The sequence below is a fragment of the Camelus ferus genome, chromosome 13 (genome assembly GCF_009834535.1).
Source record: "Camelus ferus isolate YT-003-E chromosome 13, BCGSAC_Cfer_1.0, whole genome shotgun sequence".
In the NCBI taxonomy this organism is placed as follows: Eukaryota; Metazoa; Chordata; class Mammalia; order Artiodactyla; family Camelidae; genus Camelus; species Camelus ferus.
In genome coordinates this window covers 11771217-11794182 of record NC_045708.1, presented here as the reverse complement: position 1 = coordinate 11794182, position 22966 = coordinate 11771217, and the positions used below count along the sequence as shown (strand labels likewise).

Sequence of the window (22966 nt, the reverse complement as noted above, 5' to 3'; positions counted from 1 at the left end):
AATGGAGGTAGCTGGTCAGGACCAGGTTCCTCCAGACATGGCATCCCCCTCCCTCTCCCAGGGACCCAGGCTGGACCACTTGTTCTCCAGGAATAAGCCAATCCCTGCACAGGCTGCTGCTTCCCCCTAGGAGGAGGCCCTTCCCCCTTTCCCTGCAGCACCCTTGACCTCCCCCTGGCCTCGCCCACTGGCCTGATGCCTGCCCTCCCCTCCAGCCGGGCACTTCCTGGGGACAGGGACGGCCAGTGCCTTGCTCACCTCTGTGGCCCCAGTAACCAGCATGGTGCCTGAGTGCAGCAGCAGCGTGAGGGGCGTGTGAAAGGAAGGAATGAGGGAATGACTCCTCCAGTGGACGAGGTCCCAGCAGGCGGTCAGGGCACGGCTGGAATGTCTTCTCCTTGGCGGCTCTTCCTCCTGGGTTCTGGGAGCTTCCCCGGAGCTGTGCAGCCGGGTCTGGTTGAGAGGTTTGCCTCCCATCTCCGTCAAGCTCAGCTTCCCTCCTCCCTGCATCCTGGTGCTGCTACAGTTAACTACGGAAGGGAGGACAGATGGGTGAGTGGACGGTGGGTGGACACACACTGGGACACATGACAGAAGTGGATGGGTGGGGATACGGAGGAAAAACTTCCCTTTTGGGTGGGGGGTTTGGGGTTTTTTCTGCAGGCAGCTCTAGAAAGCGATGAATGGAGATTGAGCCAAGGCCCCAGGCAGCCCATCCACCAGTCCCACCCCTCAGCCTGGGCTCTGCTCCCACCCCCGGGGACTCACCCCATCCTCCCTCAGACCCAGCGACCTCAGCCCCCTCCCTGCATCTCTCTGTTGCCCAGAGCAACGGCCCTGACTCCCATCCTCCACACCCCCATCTTCCACACCACGAAGCCCTGCAGCTTCATCTCCTCCCAGGCTTGCCCGGCAGGTGCCAACGCCTTTGCCTCCACACCAGTCCAGAGCCCAGCCTTCTCTTCAAAACATACTCAGAAAAGAAGTTCCCAAGAGCCCTCTCCCCAAGCAGAAGAGAACTTTCTGGGATGATGGAAACAGTCACATGCGTGTTGTCCAATGCAGTCGGCACTCACCCGCAGGGCTCTGCCAGCCGCACTAGAAATGTGGCTGATGGGGCTGAGCAACTGAATCTGTGATTTTATTTCATTCTAATTAATTTAAAAATTAAAAAGCTACACGTGGCCAGTGGTGACTGCACTGGACAGCACAGGTCTAGGGCCGGTTCTCGTGGTGTCTGGCCTCGATCCTTCCTGCTGCTTCCAGAACAACCCCTATCCAGTGACAGCTGCTCCATCTCTTCCGGTGTCACATCTCAAAACACAACAACCTTCAACCCAGTACTGATGTTATTCTTGCTTTTTATTCCAGCATCTCCCAGAGCTCCAATATGTACAGACTTTATTTATACACATATAATATACACCATATATACGTATTTATATATATTCACACACCAGCCCACACGCTCTCATACACTCACACGCACACGCCCTTCCAGGAGGGGCGGGCGGCCACCCCTGTGCCCCGATCGGGCCCCGACAAGAGGCATTGAGCTTGCCGGGCAGTTGTGAGGTTTTGTGTTTTTTGCTTTTAAAAAAGGCCATTTCCTCCAGAGGTGTCCTCCCTTTCCCCAAACTCAAACTACTCTCCTAAACACTGAAATTTTTTTTTTTTTTCTTAAAAAGGAAGAGGTTTTCCTCTGCTTCGCTCCGGTAGTACTGGAGATCCAGGCCCGTCCGCGTGGCCCGGTGCAGGTCCCTGGAGGGCGAGTCCATCCAGTGCTCCCTGGGGCCCCTGGACCGCTGGAAGGGCCCACAGCAGGCTGAGAGCTGGCATGGCTGCTGCTGTGTGGCCTAGGTGGGGGCTATAGCATCAAGGGCACCTGCCAGATGAGGAGGGCGCTGTCCGTCTCCCCACAAGGGGCCGGCTTCCCGCTCCCGCCCGGGGCGCTGCCGAAGTTGCGGTAGCCCTGTCCTCCCGAGATGATGGCCACCGAGCAGATCTCTTTGCGGTGGGCGTCGCGGGCACAGGGCCGGCTGCGCACCCAGACGTCAGGGGTCATCGGCCATCTCGTAGATGGAGCCGTCCTCCTCGCTGTGCTCCAGGGCTGAGCAGTCCGTGGGCTCCGGCTCCCGCACGGAGAGCAGGGGGCCCGGGAGGTGGGCGGTGGAGCGCAGGCGGTACTGCAGAAGGATGCCTTTCTTGCGGGTCAGCTCTCGGCCCACGTGGCTCGCGGGCACGGGCGCTGGCTCGTGAGCCTGCCCGTCCGGCTTGTCCTCCTCGGCCCGCGGCCCCTCGGCCTCCTCCTGGTCGCTCCGCAGAATATCGGGGGCCAAGATGCTGGTGGCCACAGCCAGGAAGGCCACAGGCCCACAGTGACCGTTGAGCGAGACCATGCCTTTCCCTGTAGGAAGGGGACAGAGAGAAGGGGCCCAAAGGCCCAGAGCTTTACAGGATGCACCCAACAGAGAACTTTCTGCGTTTTGCTTTGGGTTTTTGCTGGTTACTACAATCTATGCTGGAAGCTTCCCAGAAGGCCATGGTCCTGGGGAGGGCTCTCCGCGCTCCAGGGCTACTTTCCTTGGAGGAGAGCCAGGAAACATGAGTGACTTTACAAACCACCTGGGAAACCTCAGTGTGAAAGCATCTGCAGCTCCCTGCCTGAACCATGCTCATGCCTCCAAGCCTTTGCCCAAACCATTGCCTTTGCCTAGAGAGCCTTTCCCAGCCACCTGATTCTACAACTCAGCCTTGAAGCCCAGCTCAGCTCCTCCACAGTGCAGCGTTCCTGCATTCACCCATGGGGAGAGGATCACTCCCGTCTCTGCACCCCACAGACTCCAGGATACCTGTCACCCTGGCTACAAGCTGCCGCCACCCGATTGTCAGCATTTGGGGGCAGGGTCTCTGCCCAGTGCATCCCTGCCACCCCAGGACTAAGCCTGGGGTGAACAAACTGACTTATGTGATAAAGTCATGAAAATGGGAAATCTTGCAATTTAGGAAGAGAGTCTTCTCTGGCAGAGAAGCTTGAGACCCACCTGGGCCTGGTCTCCCTCGGGGCTTCTCCCTCCTCTCCACTCACCCCTGCCCTCTGGCAGAAGCTAGAGGCTGCTTCACTCTCAGGGCAGAGGCAGAGAGGGGCCCAGAGCTCTGAGGTCTTCCCTGACCCCACCCTTGTTCTCCTGGACCCAAGTGCCACAGTCAGGGCAGCCCTTCCTCCAATCCACGTAAACACAGCTGCACACAGACCCCATCCCCAGGGCCCTCAGTCATTTCTGTCTCTGGAGCCTGGATACTTTGGAGCTGCTGTGGGGAGGGAGCAGAAGGGGCCCAGCAGAGCCTCTGCCACTAGTCAGGTGTCTGGGTCAGTCTTCAAACCTACTGTGCCCATTGCCAGATTAGGTAATCGAGACTCAGAGTGAAGGTGGGAGACTGTGGGGTGGGGTGAGTTTATTCCACTGAGCCACAGTGCCACCTGCGATGACAGAGGACACTGGAGAATGGATCCCCCCCACCCCCATATCAGAAGAGAGGGCAAATATCTGGGCACAAGATCCACCCTTCCCTGCTTATCTGCAGCTGACTCTCCGGCCCTGTAAGACTGGCTCCTCAAGCCTCACCTGTGATCTTAGGGATGCCTTCCAGCCGAGGCACAGGCAGCAGGACAATGACACCCTGGTCGGTGCCCACCCAGAGCAGACCCTGGCAGATCAGGAGGCTGGTGACACACAGGTGCTTCTGGCCTGCAGAGAGAGAAGCCAGCATGAGCGGCACATCCTCTGGGGGGACGGCAGTGGGTCCCAGGGGCCGCCTCAAGGTGAGGAGAAGGCTCCTCTCCCAAGACAAGCAAGAAGCTGGACGGGGTTGAGATTAAGACGTGGGGCTTGGGAGGCTGGCCTGGCTGGGATCTGGCCACTGGGTCCCCCAGCTGAGCACTCCCCTGACCCAGCCTCAGTCTCCTCCTGTGTAAAGCAGGGCTGCCTTGAGGATGTAATGAGGCAATGCCACAGTGCTGGCCCATGTGAGCTCTCGATGCAGTGGCCAGGTAATCTGGCACAAAGTGGAGGCTAAGGGCTGTTCCACGCCAGTAACACAACCAGCCAGCCGGGGAGTCAAGCCAGAGAGGCCTGGGAATGTGGCGGTGGAAGGTGAAGTAGACGTCGGTGCAGACGGGATGCATGGGGAGGGCTCCAGGGTGAGTTGGCAGTCTGCCGCCACCCTTGGATTCCAGCCCAGGCTTGACATCTTGGCCACATGGGCCTTGCCTCGGTGAGGGCACAGCGCACCCTGCAGCCCCCAGGCCCAACAGTGAAACAGCCACTCAGTGCCAGGAACTGATGTCATGCTTCTGACGTCAGTCCAGACTAGTTCTTGTTCAGAGGTCCCCTGAGCTGTCTCTTCCTTCCAGCGATAACAGGGATAGTGGGGAAGGCGGGTACCTCTGCCCTTTACAGGGAGGAAGCCAGGTGTGGGCTGCACAGCACAATGGCCGAGAGCTGGGCTCTGGGGCCAGGCGCTGGGTTCAAACTCCGGCTCTGCCACTTCCTGGCTATGAGTCCTGGGGCCAGAACCTAAACCTTTCTGTGCCACGGTTCCCTCACTTGCAAAAGGCGGCAATGTTGATACTTCACAGCTTTGCCCTGAGGATTAAATGAGCCACTGATCATAAACCACGTAGCCCAGTGCCTGGCACATGTCACACACAGGTAGGTGCTGTCTGCCACTGTCACTGTTGTTCTATTGCCAACAATTCCAGTCAATGGGAATGGGCTGAGGGAGGGGCTGGGAGCCCACTCCTGCCCTTTCAAAGAGCTGTCTCGCTTCTGGTCTGAATTCTTCGGCCCCCTGAGAGGCTTATTCTCCCCCAAAGGAAATTCCAATTCATGTCACGTGACATGTGAAATGATGCTTAGAACAGCAGTTCGCAAGCTAGGCATGCGTCAGCGCCACCAGGATTGCTCACAACTGAGGGGCCAACCCCAGAAGGGAGGCCCCAAACTACATCTCTAGCAAGTTCCCAAGTGACACGCATGCTGCTGGTCCAGGGACCGCACTTTGAGAAATACTGCTTTGCAGTTTCCAGGGCACTCGTACACCTGCTCCAGCCTAACGGAAGCTGCGCAACAGCTGAGAGTTGTGCAGGACCCTGATGCTGTGCCCATTTTCCAGATGGGGAAATTAAGGTCCAAAGAGATCACCCAGCTGATGAGTACAGAGGAAGGAGTAGAGCCCAGGTCCGCCACTTATTACAGTTCAGTACTCTGACTGCCTCTCTAGTCTGGAGCAAGTTACTTGAGCTCCATACCTGTAGGTATATGGGCTTCCTCTCGGAGCAAACAGTCTCAGAGCAGCATGGTGTGGCTCCACAGTCACTCCAGAAAGAGGGTTACTGTCTCGGGGTTCACAAAGCATCCTCTAACGCACTGTGCTATACCATCACCCATTCACTCGCACCCTGGGACGTCCCCCGGACCTGCTGTGTGCGGGACGCTGCACTCGGTGCTGGAGGCACAACGGGAACCACACACACAAAGTTCTGCTTTTGAGGAAACTCTAGAACTTTCTACAATCATGAAAATGCTCCCTACCATGCTGTCCAATTTGGTAGCCATTAGCCACCTGAAATGTGGCTAGTGGGACTGAATGTGTCATTTAATTTCACTTTCATTTTAACGGTAGCTACTGTATTAATGCAGCCCTGGGAAGGGAAAGAGGAAATGGAAACATACACCAGGAATATAAATATGAGGCAGAGGATTCAAACAGGGCGATGAGGCAGAGAGTGGGTGGAGGATTCCTGATTGTGTGCCTTGCTCTACTTCCTGGGAGGATGGGGAGGCAGGTGTGAGGAGGTGACATCAGATGACAAGGAGGAGGCAGCCACGCCAAGACCTAAGCGAAAGCCCTGGAGGCAGCATGTGCAAGGGCCCTGTGAGAAGAATGAGCTAGCAAGTCTGAGGAGGAGGACAGAAGCCAGTGCAGCTCAGGGAAGAGGGCCCTGCGAGATAAGAGATGACTGGGGGGAGGAGGGTCAGAGAGTGGGCGGCTGGGGCAGGGAGGGTGCTGCTCATTCCCAGCCTGATGAGAAGCCACTGGCAGATCTAAGCAGGGGAGTGACACACCTTGATTTTAGAGGAGCGTTTTAGCTGAAATGTAATGGAGGCGGGGGTAGAGGGAATGGGGCAAGGAGACCCAGGAGACAGAGATAGTGGCGTCTGAGATGTGGTGGTGGCAGGGAGATGGTGAGAAACCAACACGTTAGGCTGTTTCACAAACAGCATCTGGGTATCACAGAGCTGGGGCTCCCCACACCTGCATCAATTCAGACAGCGTAGGCTCCCTAGGAAGCCTCCAGTCCAGCGGTGGGTGCTCCCAGCCCTCGTGAAATCAGAAAGTGCGGGAGGCTCTGGCTCTGAGCTCCCTCCCATCACCCCCCCACCCCATGCTCTCTCCTTGCCTCTGGTCACCATCTGCAATTCCTCAACTTTTCCCTTCCTTCACTGTTTGCTTCCCCAAGTGTAAGCTTCCTGAGGGCAGCAGCTCATCTGTGTACTCAAAGATGATTCCCCAGGTCGTGGCTGAATACCCTGGCTCATGGGAGACAGTCAGAAAGTACCTGTGAGCTGAGATACAGTGGTCACCAGCAGGGAGTGGGAAGGGGGAGGGGCACGACAGGTGGAGGGAATTAAGAGGCACAAACTATTATGTCTAAATAAGCTACAAGGATATATTGTACAGAACAAGGAATAGAGCCAATATTTCATTGTAACTATAAAGGGAACGTAACCTTTAAAAATTGTGAAACATTGTGTTGTACACCTGAAACTTATATAATATTGTAAATCAAATATACCTCAGTACATTTGTTTAAAAAGTACCTGTGAGTAAATGAGTGAATGAGAGAATGAATCAATGAATGAAAGCAGAGAAGTGAGTGAGGACATGGGTGATGATGTCAGTTACCAGCTGCGTGAACTGACAAGCCACTTTCTCTACTGATCAGTGAGTATTGTAAACATCCCCTGCTTGGTTTTATGATTGAGCAAGTAATATGATTATTAGAAATAGTATATACACACACAAGACACATAAATACACATACACACACAGAGTATAATATACACACACAGCTGAGCACAGCTCTTAGCCCATAGTAAACAATCAATAAATGGAGGCTATTAGGACAATGTTTGTGATTATTAAAAGGACCGAGACTCAAACGTCTTTAAGATCAGCTCCACCAGAGCCATAAACCCACAAAAACAATAAAGCCAAGAGGGCGAAGCAGCAAATTTTTCATCTCATGTGCTTCACCTCCTCTTCCAAGGCGCCGTGGGGCCTGAGAACCATTCCCTGATGCCCCTGCCTCCCCACGGCCCCCAGCGGACAGCAGAACCCTGGCAGAGGAAAGGTGGGCAGCGAGAAACCGAAAAGAGATGCCGGAATTGAGAAATGGCTTCATCTGCAGACCTCATTCCAGGGTCCTTCCTCCTCCCACTCTGCCTCGAGGAAAAGAGCGAGGCACTTCACAAACAGTCCGAAAGAAAAAAAAAAAAGTCTAATGGTGTATAAATATTTTATCACAGAGACTTTAATGCAGCAGTGTTCAACTCACCCAAGCCATCTATCTGGAGATATACAACTTTAAAAAGCTCCGGCTCTCGGAGAACATTTTATTAATGACCTGTCTAGTTAAAGAGGAGAAGGGAGTTTAGGTTCCAAAATGCATTAATACCAGTCGGGGACGCGAGTGGAGGAAAGGGGTCGGGGGAAGGAAGCGTGATGAATTTTTAACACGCCCTTAAGAAAAAAAGTCTACACTTAGAGGAGGAACAAATTTATTACTAATTACACAATTATTTCATTTGCTGGTGTGGAGGAAGAAAAAACACCTAAAATCCTTTTTAAAAGATCTCTAATAAAGAATTTAAGAATCCTGCTCTGTTGCTCTTCCGCCAGGGCACCGGGGGGGGGGGTGGACTTGAAGCCTCCCTCCACCTGGGTCTGGCTCTTGGGTCCAGGGCGTCCCGGTCCTGCAGGTCCCCGGATTCCCCAGTGTTGCATGTTGGGAAAGGTCAGGCCTGAGGGAAGGAGGCCCAAGGCTGTAACTCCTGGGGACCTGCAGGAAGCTCTCACCCAGGAACCCCAGCCTCTGCTCCGACATGTCAAGGATCCAGCCCCAGAGAGGTCAGCTTCTGTCTGCTCCGATGGCGCTGATGTGGTGGGAGGGCCACTGACCTGGGGTTGGGGGGTTAGCAAGGAGCCCCATGGGAGACACGTGGCTGACGGGGGCCAGTGCATTGAGGGGCAGGGGTGGCCATGAAGATGACGATGGTGGACAACACCATCACGCACTGAGACTTACTCAAGCCGGGGACCACGGGGGGCTTTCCTCAGGTAAGGCCCACACCTGCCCTGAGAGGTGGCGGTGGAAGATGGGTCACAGAGCTGGAAGGCAGCAGAGCCAGGGTGGCAGCAGGGCCTGTTCGACTCCAGGCTCTGGTCTGCCCTACCAGCTCCGACTCAGATCTCGGGCCCTCATTGTAGAGATGGGGGAACAGAGGCGGGGGAAGGAGGACGCTGCCTGGAAAGTCTGTGAGAGAGCTGTGATTTGGGTCCTGGCTCTGGCCTCCTTAGCAGAGTGACCTTAAGCCAGACCCTGAACCTCCTGAGTTTACCTGCTCTGAAAAAATCCTCGTGATAATTAAGAATGTCCTTTCCTCTTTAAAGGGTAACTGCAGAGAACAAGTCAGCCAGTGGACGTGAGAACGCGTCTTAAACCCACAGTGAGCCGGTGGGAGCTGCTGGTTCTCCACCTGCCGTTGGCTGGCTCTGTCAGCAAACCCTGCCTCCGACCACCTGATAAACTTGATTCTTTCTCTACTCACCTCTATCCCCACAGACGGATTGAGAAGATGAAAAAGGCCCATAAGATTTTCCATTTTTTCCAGTGTTTCAATAACTTGAAATAATTTAGCTATCAGCATAAATGTGGAAATATTTCTGTGATACAGAGAAATTTTTACTGTAGTTAAAATAGATTTACCTCATATAATGGCTAAATACTATGAGAGACAATGAAACTGAAGTGAAAAATAAAGGAGAGAGGGAGGGAGGGAGGATCCACAACACAGGCCCCCCCCCGCCCCTCCCCACGCCGCAGGGAGCATGTTAAGAAGGCCCCTCACACACGCCCCAGGCCTAGCCAAGGCATCTTCCCGTGCCTGGTGGCATTTACATCGAGCCAGGAACCACCTCCTGTCCCACAGAGAGACCAGAGGCTCCAGGAGGCAAAGACACCTGCCAGAGACCCCCGAGGGGCTGAGCCAGGACTCCAGCCACCTCTGAAATCCTCTTTTCCCCTATTACATGCAGTGGGACTCCCAACTGAGTCTGACCTGATGTGACTCCCTGCCCTGCGTCTTGCCCACTGTGTGACCACGGGCAAGCCACTCTGCCGGACAAACCTCAGTGTCTGCATCTGTAAAATGGGGACAGTGAGATCCTGTACGTAAAGCCCTTGGGGCCCAGCTTGCTGTACAGCGCGTGGCAGGGTGGCAGCTACTAGACACCATCGCTGCTACTGCTGATTCTGTTCATAACCATCCCCCACTGTGGCCACCAGTCCAGACTCAAGGACTGGCTGGTTGTGACCAGTCGGGAAGAAGCCAGAGCCCAGATCTCTGGGTGCCCCACGTAGAGTTAGGGACCAGGTCTCTGGGGTAAGGGCCCCATGGCCTCTGAAGTGCTGGCTAACGTTCCTGCCCTTGGCCATGGCCCAGCCTCACAAGACAGGGAGATCAGACCCCTGGCTCAGCACATGGCTGCCTCCAGCCTCTGCCCCGGCCCACCTGTGGAGTCCTGTGACAATCGGCTCCAGGCCCAGTGAGTCACACCTGCTCTGTTTCCTTGGCCCTGGGGCCCTTTGGCTCCCCCAGCTGCTGCCCCCAGCCCTGTCTGCTGGGCTTGGACAGGACAGAGTCTGCATCCTCCCAGACCAGCCCTGCGTGAGTCTGTCTGGTGGCAGCTGGGCCAAGCGGGGAGGCAAGTCGATGTCTGCTGGCCCTGAGGGCTGCTCTAAAGCCGGCCGTGCTCCCAGAACGTGTCTGCCCTGGCTCTCTACAGCCCAGCCCAGCCTGCAGGGATGTGGGCAGCATCTCAGGCAGCAGATGGTAAGGGAGATGCCGGGAGCCAATTCCACCCAAGCCTCAGGCAGATACCAGGTGGGGGCAGGGTGCTAGGTGAGCTCAGATCTTAATCCTCTCCACTGCGCCTCCAGACGTCTCTGCAGGCGGAAACATGGCCCCGCGGCAGTGACGTCCAAGGCCTTTGACCACCCTTTGTCCCCAAAGCCTGACTGGCAAACCAAGAGGGACACTGCCTTTGTTTAAAAAACTTCTAAGGAAAGACGCCCTTGGTTGGCCTTCTCTCTTTCCCTTTGCCTTATTCTGAAGATGATTTGCAGCAGAATGGGGTTTTGGGTCAACCTGAGGAGTGACAGGTGTAGACAGGCCTGGGTTTCTGCCCAGCATGGCTTTTTAGCAGCCTCCAGGCTTGAGAGAGTCCACTGAGCTCGGAGCCCGACTTCCCACGAACCCCAGCCGGCTGTGCTGCGGAGAGAGAGCACACGCGGCGACAGCCAGAAGGGCTTGGGAAGGACAGGCCCGGGTTCCAGTCCCCAGCCCGCTGCTTCCCCTCGCAGAGGCCCAGTGTTCAAGGCTGACCAAGGGCTGCCCCGAGATGGGGTTTGTGAGATGGGCCGGCCGGGCCGTGCTAGATGCTCCACGAGTGTCGGCTCCCTCCCTCCCCAACAGCCCGGGACAGCAGGGCATGGTGCCCCCGCAGCAGCCTCACCGGGCAGCAGGAAGGTGGTCCTGGTGGCGATGTTGATCTCCTGCAGGTGCTCCAGCGTCTCCGTGTGGAAGAGGCGGATGGAGGAGCCAGAGGAGAAGGCCATCCAGACGCCGCTGCCCGCCTTCACCATGTGCATCACGCTCACGGCCTCGTCCTGGTGCGCCTCGAAGCTTTGCTGCGGCACAGAGAGGGGGCTGTCAGTGCTGGGCCGGGCCGGCCGAGCCCATGGGGGCCAAGCTACCCTGGCTGCTTCCTGAACCCGAGGAACGGCTGGCAGACACCTCAGACGCCCGGCAGTGCGTGTGCGTGAACATTTAACAACCGCTGGGGGAATCCCGGTGTGTTGTGTCTGCCAATTCCCGTGGTGTAAAAACTTCTAAACCCAGCTCAAGCTACCTATATGACAGTGCTGAATGAAGAGCCAAGACAGACAAGGGCACGCTCGGGAGTTGAGAGGACCAGGCTCTGGCACGACACCGTGATGCAAGGGAGAGACAGAGCTGAAAGCCTATGGAAGACGAAGCGGCAGCGTTCGCATATTATCTAAATGTTCAAAGGCACAAGGGTAGCGTGGGAGAGGGGAGGTGGGCGAGACCGCATCTTCACAGCAGGGAGGCAGCTCACAGTGTCCAAAAACTGATGAGTCCAGAAACAGCAGAGCAGATAATCAGAGTCACAAGGGAGGTGCCCGGTGGCTTAAAATCAGAACAGGTGAAAGTATTTTCTTCCAGGAAGCAGGACTGGAGAAGGGGAGAGGAACCAGCCTTTCTGGATAAACCACTGCATGCTATTTGATTTTTTTTATGGGTATATATATAATTTTGATCTTGAAAAAAAAAAACACTCTTACAAAGTGAGGAGATAAACAACAAGTTTCCCATCTACCTCATGAGACAGTCTAGGTTCCTTATCTCAGCATTCCAGGCCCCGGCTCTGCCCCAACTCCCGCCTTTCCAGGCAGGCTCCCTACACTCAGGCCAACTGAAGCCGGGCCTGAAGGATGCTCCTGACACACTATGCGGCCATACCCTTGCCCCTGCGATGGCCTGCCTGCAACACGCATCACCCAATGCCCTCCTGGGAGCAGCTTTTCCACAGCTGAAGACTTGGCTTCCAGGAAGCCTGCCCCAGCTGCCCGTGCACCAGCCACTCCCTTCTGTTTGCCACACTGCAGCCTGGCGAAGTCTACTCCACTCTGGCCCTGCTCAGCTCTGGCCCTGCTCAGCTGCCTCCCACACTGGACTATGAGCTCCGAGGACAGACACAGCCTCCAGCCCTTCAGCATCCCCCATGCTCAGCACAGGGCCCAGCACACAGACAAATCGAGCCAAAGAGCGGAAGGATGGATGCTTGAATTCCAGCTACAACTTTGAGTTGTTACTCAAACAGAGGCAACTCCAGCACGTCAAACTAGACAGATGCCCCACCTGGGGACAATCAGATACCTCTGGTGTGTCCACCTTGTGGGCTGCCCTACACCTGTTCAAAATCATGTTTACAGAGACTGTGTGATGAACATAGAAAAACGTGCATGTTATCACTGTAAATGCAAAAAGAAACAAAAATAAAAGGCCACATCCCAAACTGGAGGAAGGGGAGGGGCAGGAGAGGCAGGCCTCCACTGAGGATCATTCTCGCATGGTGCCTGGTGGCTGTCCTCCTTTCCAGTTTTCTTTTTTCGAACAAAGAGTAACAGACCTTGGGTACAAGCCCAAGACTGCAGGAGACGTTCGAGAGAACACGTATGCGGAATCCAGACCTGCTGTTAAATCTCATTTCCTCAGTTACTTCACGGGTCTGGGCCTCAGTTTCCCTCTTTGTAGGTAGAGGCTGTCCTGAAGACTACAAGGATCTGGGTGAGGGAGAGCTTAGCACAAACCCAGCTCCTAATATGGCCTGATTCGTTCAACAGATGTTCTTGAGTCCCTACTATGTGCCTGGCATGGGTCTAGGTCCTGGGAATATAGTGATGAACAAGATAACAAAGTGGCCCACACAGTTAAAACAAATAAATTTGAGTCCCAATAACGAGGACCACTGCATAGAAAAAATACTGGGAGCCATTAAGATTGGGTGGCCAGGGAAAGCCTCTCTAAGAGGTAGCATTTGTCAGAGACATTAAAAATGTGAAGGAATGGACCTTGGGATATGGGGTAGCGGGGTAGGGGAGCATTCCAGGCAACGAGCACACCAAGTGCAAAGGTCCTGGGGCAGGAATGAACTTGCTGTGTTTGAGAAACAGAAAGGCGGTCAGTGATGGGGAACGGGGTGGCACAACAGAGGTGGGAGAGGTGGCCAGGGCCCAGATCACACCAGAGAGCCTTGAAGTCCATGGTGAAGAGTTTATATTGTATTCAAGTGCAGGAGGGGGCTGAGTGGAGAATTCTGGGCCTTGCATGGGCTTAGCAAGTAAGCAGTGGCAATAAAGGGACCCGGTTTCTTTTCCTGCAGTCTCTCCAGCCCTGGCTTCGGCCTCGGCCTCCCACTTCATCCTGGCTCAAATTACCAGATGTATCCCACTGAAATAAAGCAGCTGGAGGCAGGGGGTCTCTATGGGAAGCCAAGCCAATGAACTCAGTGTTCATTTCCCAACAGGATGCGGGGCCCAGGAGGGCCAGATGGTGAGATGGCTGAGGAAATCGCTTTTTCTAAGCCCATCCCTGAGGGCTGAGCTCTGCGGCCCAGGTGGGGTGGCCTGACGGGCTGAGGGGAACAGTAGAGCCAAGGATCCCAGAAGAGGAGCTCAAAGAGGGTCTCGTATCAGGCTGGGCACACTCAGAGGGCTGAGAGCTATTTCCTCCCTCAGACTAGGGACTCCAACTAGGGCCTCCTGTGGGTGTGTCCTGCTGGCACTGTGGGTTCCTCTTTCCTCAGTACCCCTCCCCTTCCCCCATGAAAGCCTGAGGAGCTGGAGACTCAGCCAGGGAGCCCCTGGGATTTGGGGGGAGGCCCGGCCCCCTCACAGCCTCCACAAAGCCAGGCTTGATCCATGTAGCGCAGGGCGAGGGTCAGAATTTCCACTTATCCGGTCTTCCACAGACCCAGCTTAGCATTTGCAAGCACTGGATTGCAGTTCTCTTTTCTCGAGAGGAGTTCTCATTCGAGGACACACTTAAGGGGCGAGGGGAGGCAGGCAGTCAGTTTCCTGAACCAGCCTACACAGGAGACAGCATCCCTGAAGGCCCAGAGCCAGGCAGAGCACGTGTTTCAAACAGGACACCCCTGAGGAGCACGGATGGGAAAGCCCAGCTGAGGACCCACCAGCCTCAATCACAGATGAGACACTAAGGTGGGATCCGAATCCTGCAGGGCCCACCGTCAACAAGCAGACTGATGAACGGCTGGGGTAGTGGGATGGAAGGGGCACCAACATGCTCTGCCTGCAGACTTTTCAAAAAAAAAACAGCGTGCACATACTTGCACACAAATGCACAAACACATACACATGCCACACACACCAGCAGGAAGGCGTGTGCATGCTCACATGCATGCAGCAAGGCAGGCAAGACTCCTGCCTGGCTTCAGAGGGAAGGTCAGGAGCATTTCCTGACCAAAAAAGCCAAACCACGCTGAAACCGAGAGGCCGGGCCCATGGAAAGCTGCACCTGAATTTGCAGCCAGTCAGCCCTGTGTGCTGCTGTCAAAATCTAATTAAAAGAGAAGTCAGCAGCGGAAATCCAGGCTCATTTCTCCAGAGGCATAACAAGGCTGTCTCCAGGCCCAAGGGGCTTTGCCCAAGGCCTGTGCAAACCCGCCAGGCCCAGTGGTGAGGCGGGTGGGGAGAGGGCAGGGACCAGTATGAGCAAGGGCAGCTCCAGGCCCCGCCTCTCACTCCTCATCATCTCCAGGCTCCCCAGGACCCCTCCCCACGCCAGGAGCCTACTGGTGGAAGCCAGGTCCTAGGCACCCTGGCTGGGCCCTCCAGGCATGCCTGGCAGGAGCAGGTGGCATGCTGGCATTGTGGGTCCCCGAGGGGGCTGAGGGAGCTGGGCACGGCACCCCTGGGTGGGAGCAGGCGGCAGGGAGGCCCAGCCCTGGCTGCCACTGGGCTCACTGCGGACAAGCGTGCATCTCATTTTGTTTTCCAAACATGGGGTGTTCACTTGCCCAGAGAGAAACTCAGAATTCACTGCACAGGAAGGCAGTCTGCTCATCAAACTTTCCCTTCCTCCCAACCAGGGCCAGTGCCCAACTGGAACCCCAATTCCAGGCCATGGCTCCCCATTTCTCCCCCCTGGACCCCTTCTCTAATCCCTGGCCAGGTCTTGGGGGCCCAGGAGTGAGGGACCACTGTATCATCTAAGAGGCCTCTATCCCCTTGTCCCTGAAGAAGGCCCCCTGCCCATCTGCACAACCTGCCCAGTCACGCCCCTCCTCTGGGCTCCAGAAGACCCTGTGCTTCCTGCCTACTCGGCCCCTACACGGTCCAGGCACAGCTACTCACTCGCTGCTTACCCTGCACCGTGAACTGCTCTGTTAGGATAATATTCTGGAAAAGAGGTCTGCAAACAATGGCCCTCCGGCTACATCAGCCTGCCTGTTCAGTGTAAATCAAGTTTTATTGGAACATGGTCACACCCACATAGAAAAGAACCCATTCAAGTAGGTCGGGAACTCATCACTCTTGACTACACACCCTTGGTCCTTGTTTAAGGACAAAAGGATCCACAAAGAAATCCTGAACTTTACTTCGTACACTTGATGGTGGTGGTGTTGGTGGTGGCGGTGGCAGCACCAGCACTGTGATTCTACAACAGTGTGTGACGGAAGTATACTGCTGTTATTAGGAACCGTCAAGGGCAGAGTGAGAGAAGGTTAGGGTAGAGTTCTATGACCTTGGATTTGAATTAGAGGTATCAGTATGAACCTGAGATTTTTTTTTTCCTGGTTCTGTCCACTGGAAGTGTCTGAAAGCAGTGACACCCGAGCAGTAATGAGCACACCACATCTTGATTTCTAAACACCATTCCCCACGAAATGAGCCAGCTGGGGCACCCTGGAGAAATGGCTGATTAGGGCAGGGGAAGTCCCAGATGAGCCTAGAACCTGTCCCGAGGCAGCAAAGCAAGGAAGTGCTCAAAGAAAGATGGGGAAGTGTCCAAAGGATCCAGGAGCCAGCACAAAGGGGCTCCTGTTGGCCAAATCTGAGGCAATTTGAGCATCAAAAATAATAATGGTGGTCCTAGACTACAGCACACTGGATTTTAAAAATAATCTATGAATTTGGAGCAGCAGTAAAGCAGGGGGATTCAGTGGGAGGAAGCAAACTCCTCTTTAAATAAAGTTTGTAGTGAAAATTTGCTGAGGGACAGGATATTCACCCATTTCTCCCAGAAACACCCGCAGTAATTACAAAGGGAAACTGGTACTTTTACCATGGGGGGCCTGGCAGACCCCACCTTGACCAAGTGACCCAGGATGGGGCCAGCCTGCATGTCCTGCCTCCCCAGTGATGCGACAGGAAAGCACGGCTTCCCTACACAGAATCTGGCCAAACACTCGAACCCCATCAGGAGGATACAATGGGGAAATTCCAGATCGTGGGACCTTTGACAAGACACTGCCATGAACTTCTCAAAAAAGTCAGTATCATGGAGACAAAAAAAAAAAAAAAAAAAAAAAAGAGGGGGAGGAGTTATTCTAGGTTAAAAGGAGACAAAAGAAATGTAAGAACTAAACGCAACATGTGATCCCAGATGAACGCCGGAGGTGGCGAGGGGGAGCAGCTATGAAAGATACTTTGGGGACAACCGGGAAAACGTGCACGTGGACAGTATACTGATTCCTGGGTGTGACAATGCCACTGAAGTCACGGAAGACAGCCAGGCTGAAGTATTTAGGTGTGAAGCGTAATGATGTCTGCAACTGGCTTTTAGATGATTTAGCCCCAAAAGGTGTGTATGTCTAATTTGGCGGGGGGTGGGGGGGGGAGTTACAGTAAAATGTTAACAGTTGGTTTATTAGGTAAAGAATATGTGTGTTCACTGTACTATTCTTTCAACTAACCTGTAGCTTGAAATATTTTAAATTGAAAAATTGGGGGGAGGAAGGGAAGGTACAGCTCAGTGGTAGAGCACATGCTTAGCATTCACAAGGTCTTGGGTTCAAACCCAGAATCTCCATTAAAATAAATAAATAAATAACCTAATTACCTCCCCTAATAAATTAATTAATTAAAACTATTTTTTAAAAGTTGAGAGGGAGAGATAAAGTTACTAAAAAAATAAAATTAAATTTAAAAAGCTAGCAGCTGGAGGGAGGGCCTGGGCCTGCCTCGCAGCTCGTATCTGGTGGGGTGACTGGGTCTCCTCTCCCATCTGTCGATGTGGATGGATAGATGGAGAACGCACATTACAGGCTCTGGGAGGTTCAGTGGGCAGCACCCCGTGAGGGCGCCGGGCACGCTGGCTGCGGTCAGGAGCTGGTCAGGGGAGTGGGGAGAAAACCAGGCGCCCCGCAGGCGCCCAGGAGCCGTGTCCGCTTCGCCCTCTCCCACAGCCTCACAGCTGCCCCGCTGCAGACGTCTGCTTGGAGGGCTTCAGGTGAGTGATGCTGCCCCAAATAGCGCTGACACAGCCCAACCTCCAGCCCTACAATATTTATGTGCCTCCAGGTGACGCTTCTGTGCCTGGTTTCCATAAATTCCCAGGGTGAGCGGCTCAGCACTCAAAGTCATTTGAGCCGAGATGACACCAAGGAACCAGGAAGGGATGCTGCAGCTTTCGGGGCTGGGAGCTGCTGAGGAAAGGGCAGGAGGCTGGCAGAGAGACTGACTGCCTGCGGGGCGCCTACTGTGTACCAGGCCTTGCCCACGCAGGGCGCAATATTTCATCGTCCCAGAGGCCTTCATGAAAGAAGAGGGAAAGAGCCCAGAAGGGGCAGTGAGAGCCCAGGAGCCAGCCAGGGGACCGGCTGAGGATGGAGACCCAGAGGTCACACCCCAAGCAGTTGCCGTGGGCAGGCAGAGGCGGTCTTTCAAAGGCAATTAGCACACAACTCTCTTCCCTGATCTAGCTTATTCTTAGCAACATTTCACAGCTGAGGAAACAAACTGAGAGGCTGGGTGCAGTTCACAGAGTCAGGGTGCCTGGAAAATGGGGGGAAAGCCCACATTCAAACCTAGGGTGACCCATTCACCCCGGTTTGCCCAGAGAGGCCCCAGTTGTAGCACTGGAAGTCCAACTCCTTGTCTGAGCAAACCAGGACAGGTGGTCACCCTACCAGGACTCCAAAGCCTACACCTGACCTCCCAGCCATGGACAGGCACCTCTATGTGGGCTCCGTCCAATGCTCATCACTCTGCCTTCAGAATCTGACCTGATCAAGGCCAAGGGAGGCTCCACCTCTTACCAGCAAGTCAGTGAGCATCTCTGGGTCTCAGTTTACTCATCTGTAAAGTGGGGGCGAGGCCATTCCTGTCTAACAAGAGACTTCATTGGGTATTGGGCTTTCCTGGTTCAGGGACACCTCGGGAACCCAGAAGAGACAGAGGGATGGACATCTCTGTCAGCTCCCAGACTGACAGCCAATCCCAAACTTGTCTTCAACAACCCATTTTGGAATTGACTGTGCAAAATTTGGTGTTTGGTGCATTTTTCTAGAAAGATGGTTAACAGGTTTTGCCATCACCTCAAAAGAGTCTGCAAACCACTCTTGGCCCCCCAAAGTTAAAAGTTCCCACACTACAGCCTACTTATCACTAGGCACATAAGGAGGTAGGCAAAGACCCCGCTGCCGCCCCAACCACACCCAGAGCAAGGGCCACAGAAAGCGGCTCTGCGGGGAGGGCGCTCCTGCAGCGACCACGCTGACATTTTGCCTTTAAAAACAAAACTAAACTGAAATCCACCTGTGCATCTGGCTGCTCGGGAAGAAGTGAATATAAAAAGCAGCGCAAAGCGTGGGCTACTGAGACTCTCCTCATTAGTCCTATTTAACTTCCCTTTGTTTTTTTCAGTTATGCAAGCCAGCGCACACAGCATGGACACCTGAGGAGGGAGCCACCGGCCACCTGAGGCCACAAAGCACCTTGGCTGTGAGTCTGCTCCGGCCCTGCCCGTACCAGCAGGTGCCAGGCTGAGCCAGGGCCTGCCTGATGTCTGCCGCTGCCCAGGCTCCGCAGGGATCCCAGTGAAGACCAAGCGGTAAAGCCCGGCACGTGTAGTCCCTGGCACCTGCGCGCACCTGGGCCGCGCTCACCGCAGCTCAGCTCAACCCACGGACTCCCTGCAACCCTCACCAGGAGGCGGGACCTCAGAGCCTCTGGTCAGATGAGGAAAAGGAGACTCGAAGGGAGTGACCTATCCTGGAAGTAGCGGGGTCGCACTCGGGTGCCTGGCTCACCTCCTACGTGACATCACTGTGGCCAGAGGTTATCTGGTCACCTGTTTCCTGCTTGCGAGAGGTGTCGAGGCCATGGGCTCAGGACCAGACTATCAGGGCCCAGGGCCCAGCTCCACCAGTTCTTGCCTCAGTTTCCTCAACTTTAAAAGGGGAGTGATGAGGTGTGGCACAGTTACATGCACCAGCCTCTAGGTGAGTCCCAGTAAGCGTTAACTCACTGGGGACGTGGGGATGGGGGGTCTCTGTCAACCCCATGACCCCCTCACCACACCCACAACAGGGGCAGGTCCATGAGGGTGGGGGCCACCGTTGGAGCCCAGGGCCCAGCACACAAACTGGAGCCGCAGCCAGTGCCTGCCCCTGAGCCAGGGGGCTGGAAGCACAGAGGAGAGGCAGCCTGGGTGGTTCTGATGCTGGGTCAGGTGTGAGGGGAGCTTTGTTCTAGAAAGATCCTTCAGCAGCCAGACCTCAGAAAAGGTTTCCAGGCACCCAGCGGAGTGGCTCTGCTTTGCTTCCCAGCTCCGAGGGGCAGACTGCATTGAACCTGCAGCCCTGCCTGAGGGAGCTGAGTCCAGGCCCCTCCCCCAGCTCTCCGCAGCACCCACCCCTTCCCAGGGCATCTGCTCAGCACCCAAGGGACCGGCTTAACCAGAGGGGCCCTCCCACCCCATGACAGCCGAGACTCCAGATTCCCCTTGGGCTCAGCGGCGGCGGTGAGCAGGTTCCAAGGTGGCTGCGCTGCCCTCCCGCTCAGGACGCAAGTGAGAGGCACATGGGCCACATGTCAGACCAGGCGTAGGACCACACTCAAGACCACTCGGGAGCTGTGGCAGCCACGTCAGAGGTCAGGCTCTGCTGTGATCAAGACAAAGCCGGGGCTCGTCTGACCACCATCAGAGCCCGCTCAGACCAGGCAGCAGGGGCCACCAGAAATGCCCTCAGAAGGTTCCCAACGGGCAGACCCTCCCCAAGCCCGGCCACCTGGCTCACGATGGCCATCACATAACCACCTGCATGCACCTCAGGCGCCAGGCTCTGGCCTAATCCTCCCCCAGCAGGATCCCGGCCTCCACTGTGTTAAGGCCCAGCCCAGGGCCTGGCACTCCGTGGGTCCGTCCGTGGCTCTCTGTGTCTCTGCCAAATTCCCGGGGATTGAACAGCTATTCCTATGGTGCCTGTCCTCCCTCAACCCTGCAGCAGGGCTCAGAAGGGAGAGTAGCCATGGGGGGCAGGGAGGGGACATGGACGAGCTACATGTGGGGAGGACAGACTCTGGTAGCTGGAGAGGCTGGGGGCCAGGGGTTCAAGAGGTGCCAGCTGCCACTGTCAGCCCCGGGTCTACTCTCTCTCTATGGTCCCCTCCCATCGGTCTCCCTCTCCTCCGCCATGGCTTCACAGAACCTGCTCCCTAAGCCAACAGTTTCAAACTTTTTTTTTAAAACCATGAAACCCTTTCATCAACCTCAATCTTCCAGGATGGGGAAAAGACCAAACGCTGGAGACAGGAAAAGCCTGAGCTCTTCTGAGTGAGCAGAGAGTGGGCCTGGAGTCCAGCTCCTTACTCATCCTGAGTCCCACAAGATGTCCCCTGGGATACATTCTCACAACCCCCAGACCCCAGAGCAGGGAGGTACCCGTGGCCCTGAGCCACTCCTGACCTCTCGGTGCCCCCACATTGCATTCTTCAGAAGCTTCCTGAAAGGAAGTCCTTCTGAACATCTAACCTCCATTCTTTCTGCTGCTAGAAAACACTCACCCTCCTTTGGAATTTGTTACCGTTGGAGCCTCCTAGGAAGTCTCCATAATCTTTAAAGAAACTGATTTCTCAAGTTTCACCTGCCAACTTTTAATTTAAAAAAGAAAAAAAAACAAAATGACAACAATAACAATGCCACATACATTGAAAAACAAAATCAGACAAAACTGCTGAACTGAGATGACTCCATAGAGTAAAATGACCCTGGACCCGCAAGCTTGGGTGGCCTGAACACGAGGACTCCGGGCCGTGGAGGCTTCCTGGACACCCCAGGACTTCGTGAATCTTTCTGCCCTCACGCCAATTTGCATACCATTACCCAGGAAGCCCTGCGCCTAGATTTCACTTTTGCAAATTCCCACCCGTTTCGTGTCATAAATAAGACAGGAGACAGAAAACTAATACAGCCCAGTGATGCATTATTCATGCCGCGTCACACTGTTATGATAGATTTACAACAGCTAATACATGCAAACTAAGTTTGGGCACTAAATGTGAAAATTAAGGGTGGGGAAGGCGGGTGTCTGTGGGGATGGGCAAGGGGAAATCTGGGGGCTGTTGGTGTCCAGGAAGCCAGAGAAGTTTCTTTCCTGGCATGCTCAGTGACAAAAAGCATGAATGCCGGTATCAGACGCCAGTGCCCAGGTACCAGGAAGCAGCCGGGGCAGGCGGCACTGGAACCCCTACAGGAGGGATTCCTGACAGCACGCATCTGGGGAAGCACCTTCATGAGCTCAGTGCCCAGCTCCGGAGCTGGCTAAAATCAAGCCCCCAATCAACTGCTCTGCATGCCCCTGCCACATGTCCCTTGCACACTTAGACCCACCACAGACATAGCCCTCTTCCCTAATGGAAATGCCCTGTTTGCACAAGCCTTCACTGAGCACTCACCACGCGTCAGCCTGCTCTCAGCACCAGGAATGTGTCAGCAAGGGGACTCTACCAGGCACAGTCCTGCCCCGCACAGCCCTCAACGGGTCAATCTGATCATCGACACACAGCTGTGCCAAGTGCGATGGAGGCGAACGGCCCGAGGCCGGTGCCACAGCAGCAGGTCACAGGGCGTGGCCCAGTGCAAGGGAAAGAGCAGGGGGAGGCCCAGGCGGGCTTCTCCAGGATGCGGAGCTGGAATAGCCCTGAGGGGTGGGGGCCAGGCCCAGGGTCCGAACCCGGACACGACTTGCCCTGTGTTCCAGCACCTTCCAGGCAGGGCTTGGAGGAGCCCCAGACCCGTGCTTCTGTAACTGCAACAAGGAGGTTCTGGGAGCAGAGAAGGTTGCCTTGGAAACACATCAAGGCTGGCACAGGGGCGGGTCAGAGGTGGGACCTGGACTCTTGTGGACTCTTGCTGTCCTACCCGCATCAGTCCCACCTGCCCAATCACTCTGCCCTGCGGTGGTGGCCACTGTCGAGCAGGACCCACCCCTCTCAGCCACAAGACCCTCTGACCAGCCCTTTCCCCAGATTCCTTCCCACCTTATCTGGTGTGGCCTTCCTGGCCTCCTGCCTTGAAGGCACAATTCCTCCCAGGACACTTCTCCAACTGGCCCCAGTGCCCTGAGCCTCCTCCTGACCAGATTTTCAATCTTGAGCCCAGAAAGATTGTGTAAGGTGGCAGCCAGGTCCCCTCCTGACCCGCCTTACAGAAGGAGGCTTCCTTGCAAGCTCCCACCAGCACGGGGTGGGGTGTGCTGGCGAACAAGACAGACCCCACCCCATTTTCTTCTGTTTGTAGCCGGGTGGGTGCAGAGGCACAGTGACAACCTAGGAGGTCGTTTCAGACATCAACAGTCTGATGATAACAAAGCCACTGACGCGTCAGGACCCTGACTGGGGGCAGAGGTGGCTCTGATGGAGCCGTGAGGGCAGGCCCCACTGGGGAGGGGGCAGCCGAGCCAAGACCTGAGTGATGAGGAGCCGCCAGAGGGATGCTCTGTGGGAGTGGTGCTCCTGTTCCAGGCCGGGGGACAGCAGAGGCAAAGGCCTGGTGGTGAGAAGGAGCCTGTC

General features: G+C 55.3%; 2 protein-coding genes across 2 annotated transcripts in view; both read right to left on the bottom strand.

The window, feature by feature from the left end:
- ACTL8 (actin like 8) overlaps positions 1–1222 on the bottom strand; it is a 108820-nt gene extending 107598 nt beyond the window's left edge. The window contains exon 1 of the mRNA XM_032495299.1: positions 259–1222. The gene's annotated coding sequence lies outside the window, so the exon portion shown is untranslated. The remainder of the gene's footprint in view (positions 1–258) is intronic.
- A 122-nt stretch (positions 1223–1344) lies between these two features.
- Positions 1345–22966, bottom strand: part of ARHGEF10L (Rho guanine nucleotide exchange factor 10 like) — a 134280-nt gene continuing 112658 nt past the window's right edge. Inside the window, 4 exon segments of the mRNA XM_032495298.1 lie at positions 1345–2059; positions 2061–2407; positions 3627–3749; positions 10861–11035. Coding sequence (XP_032351189.1) covers positions 1868–2059; positions 2061–2407; positions 3627–3749; positions 10861–11035 — 837 coding nt within the window. The 3' untranslated portion in view covers positions 1345–1867.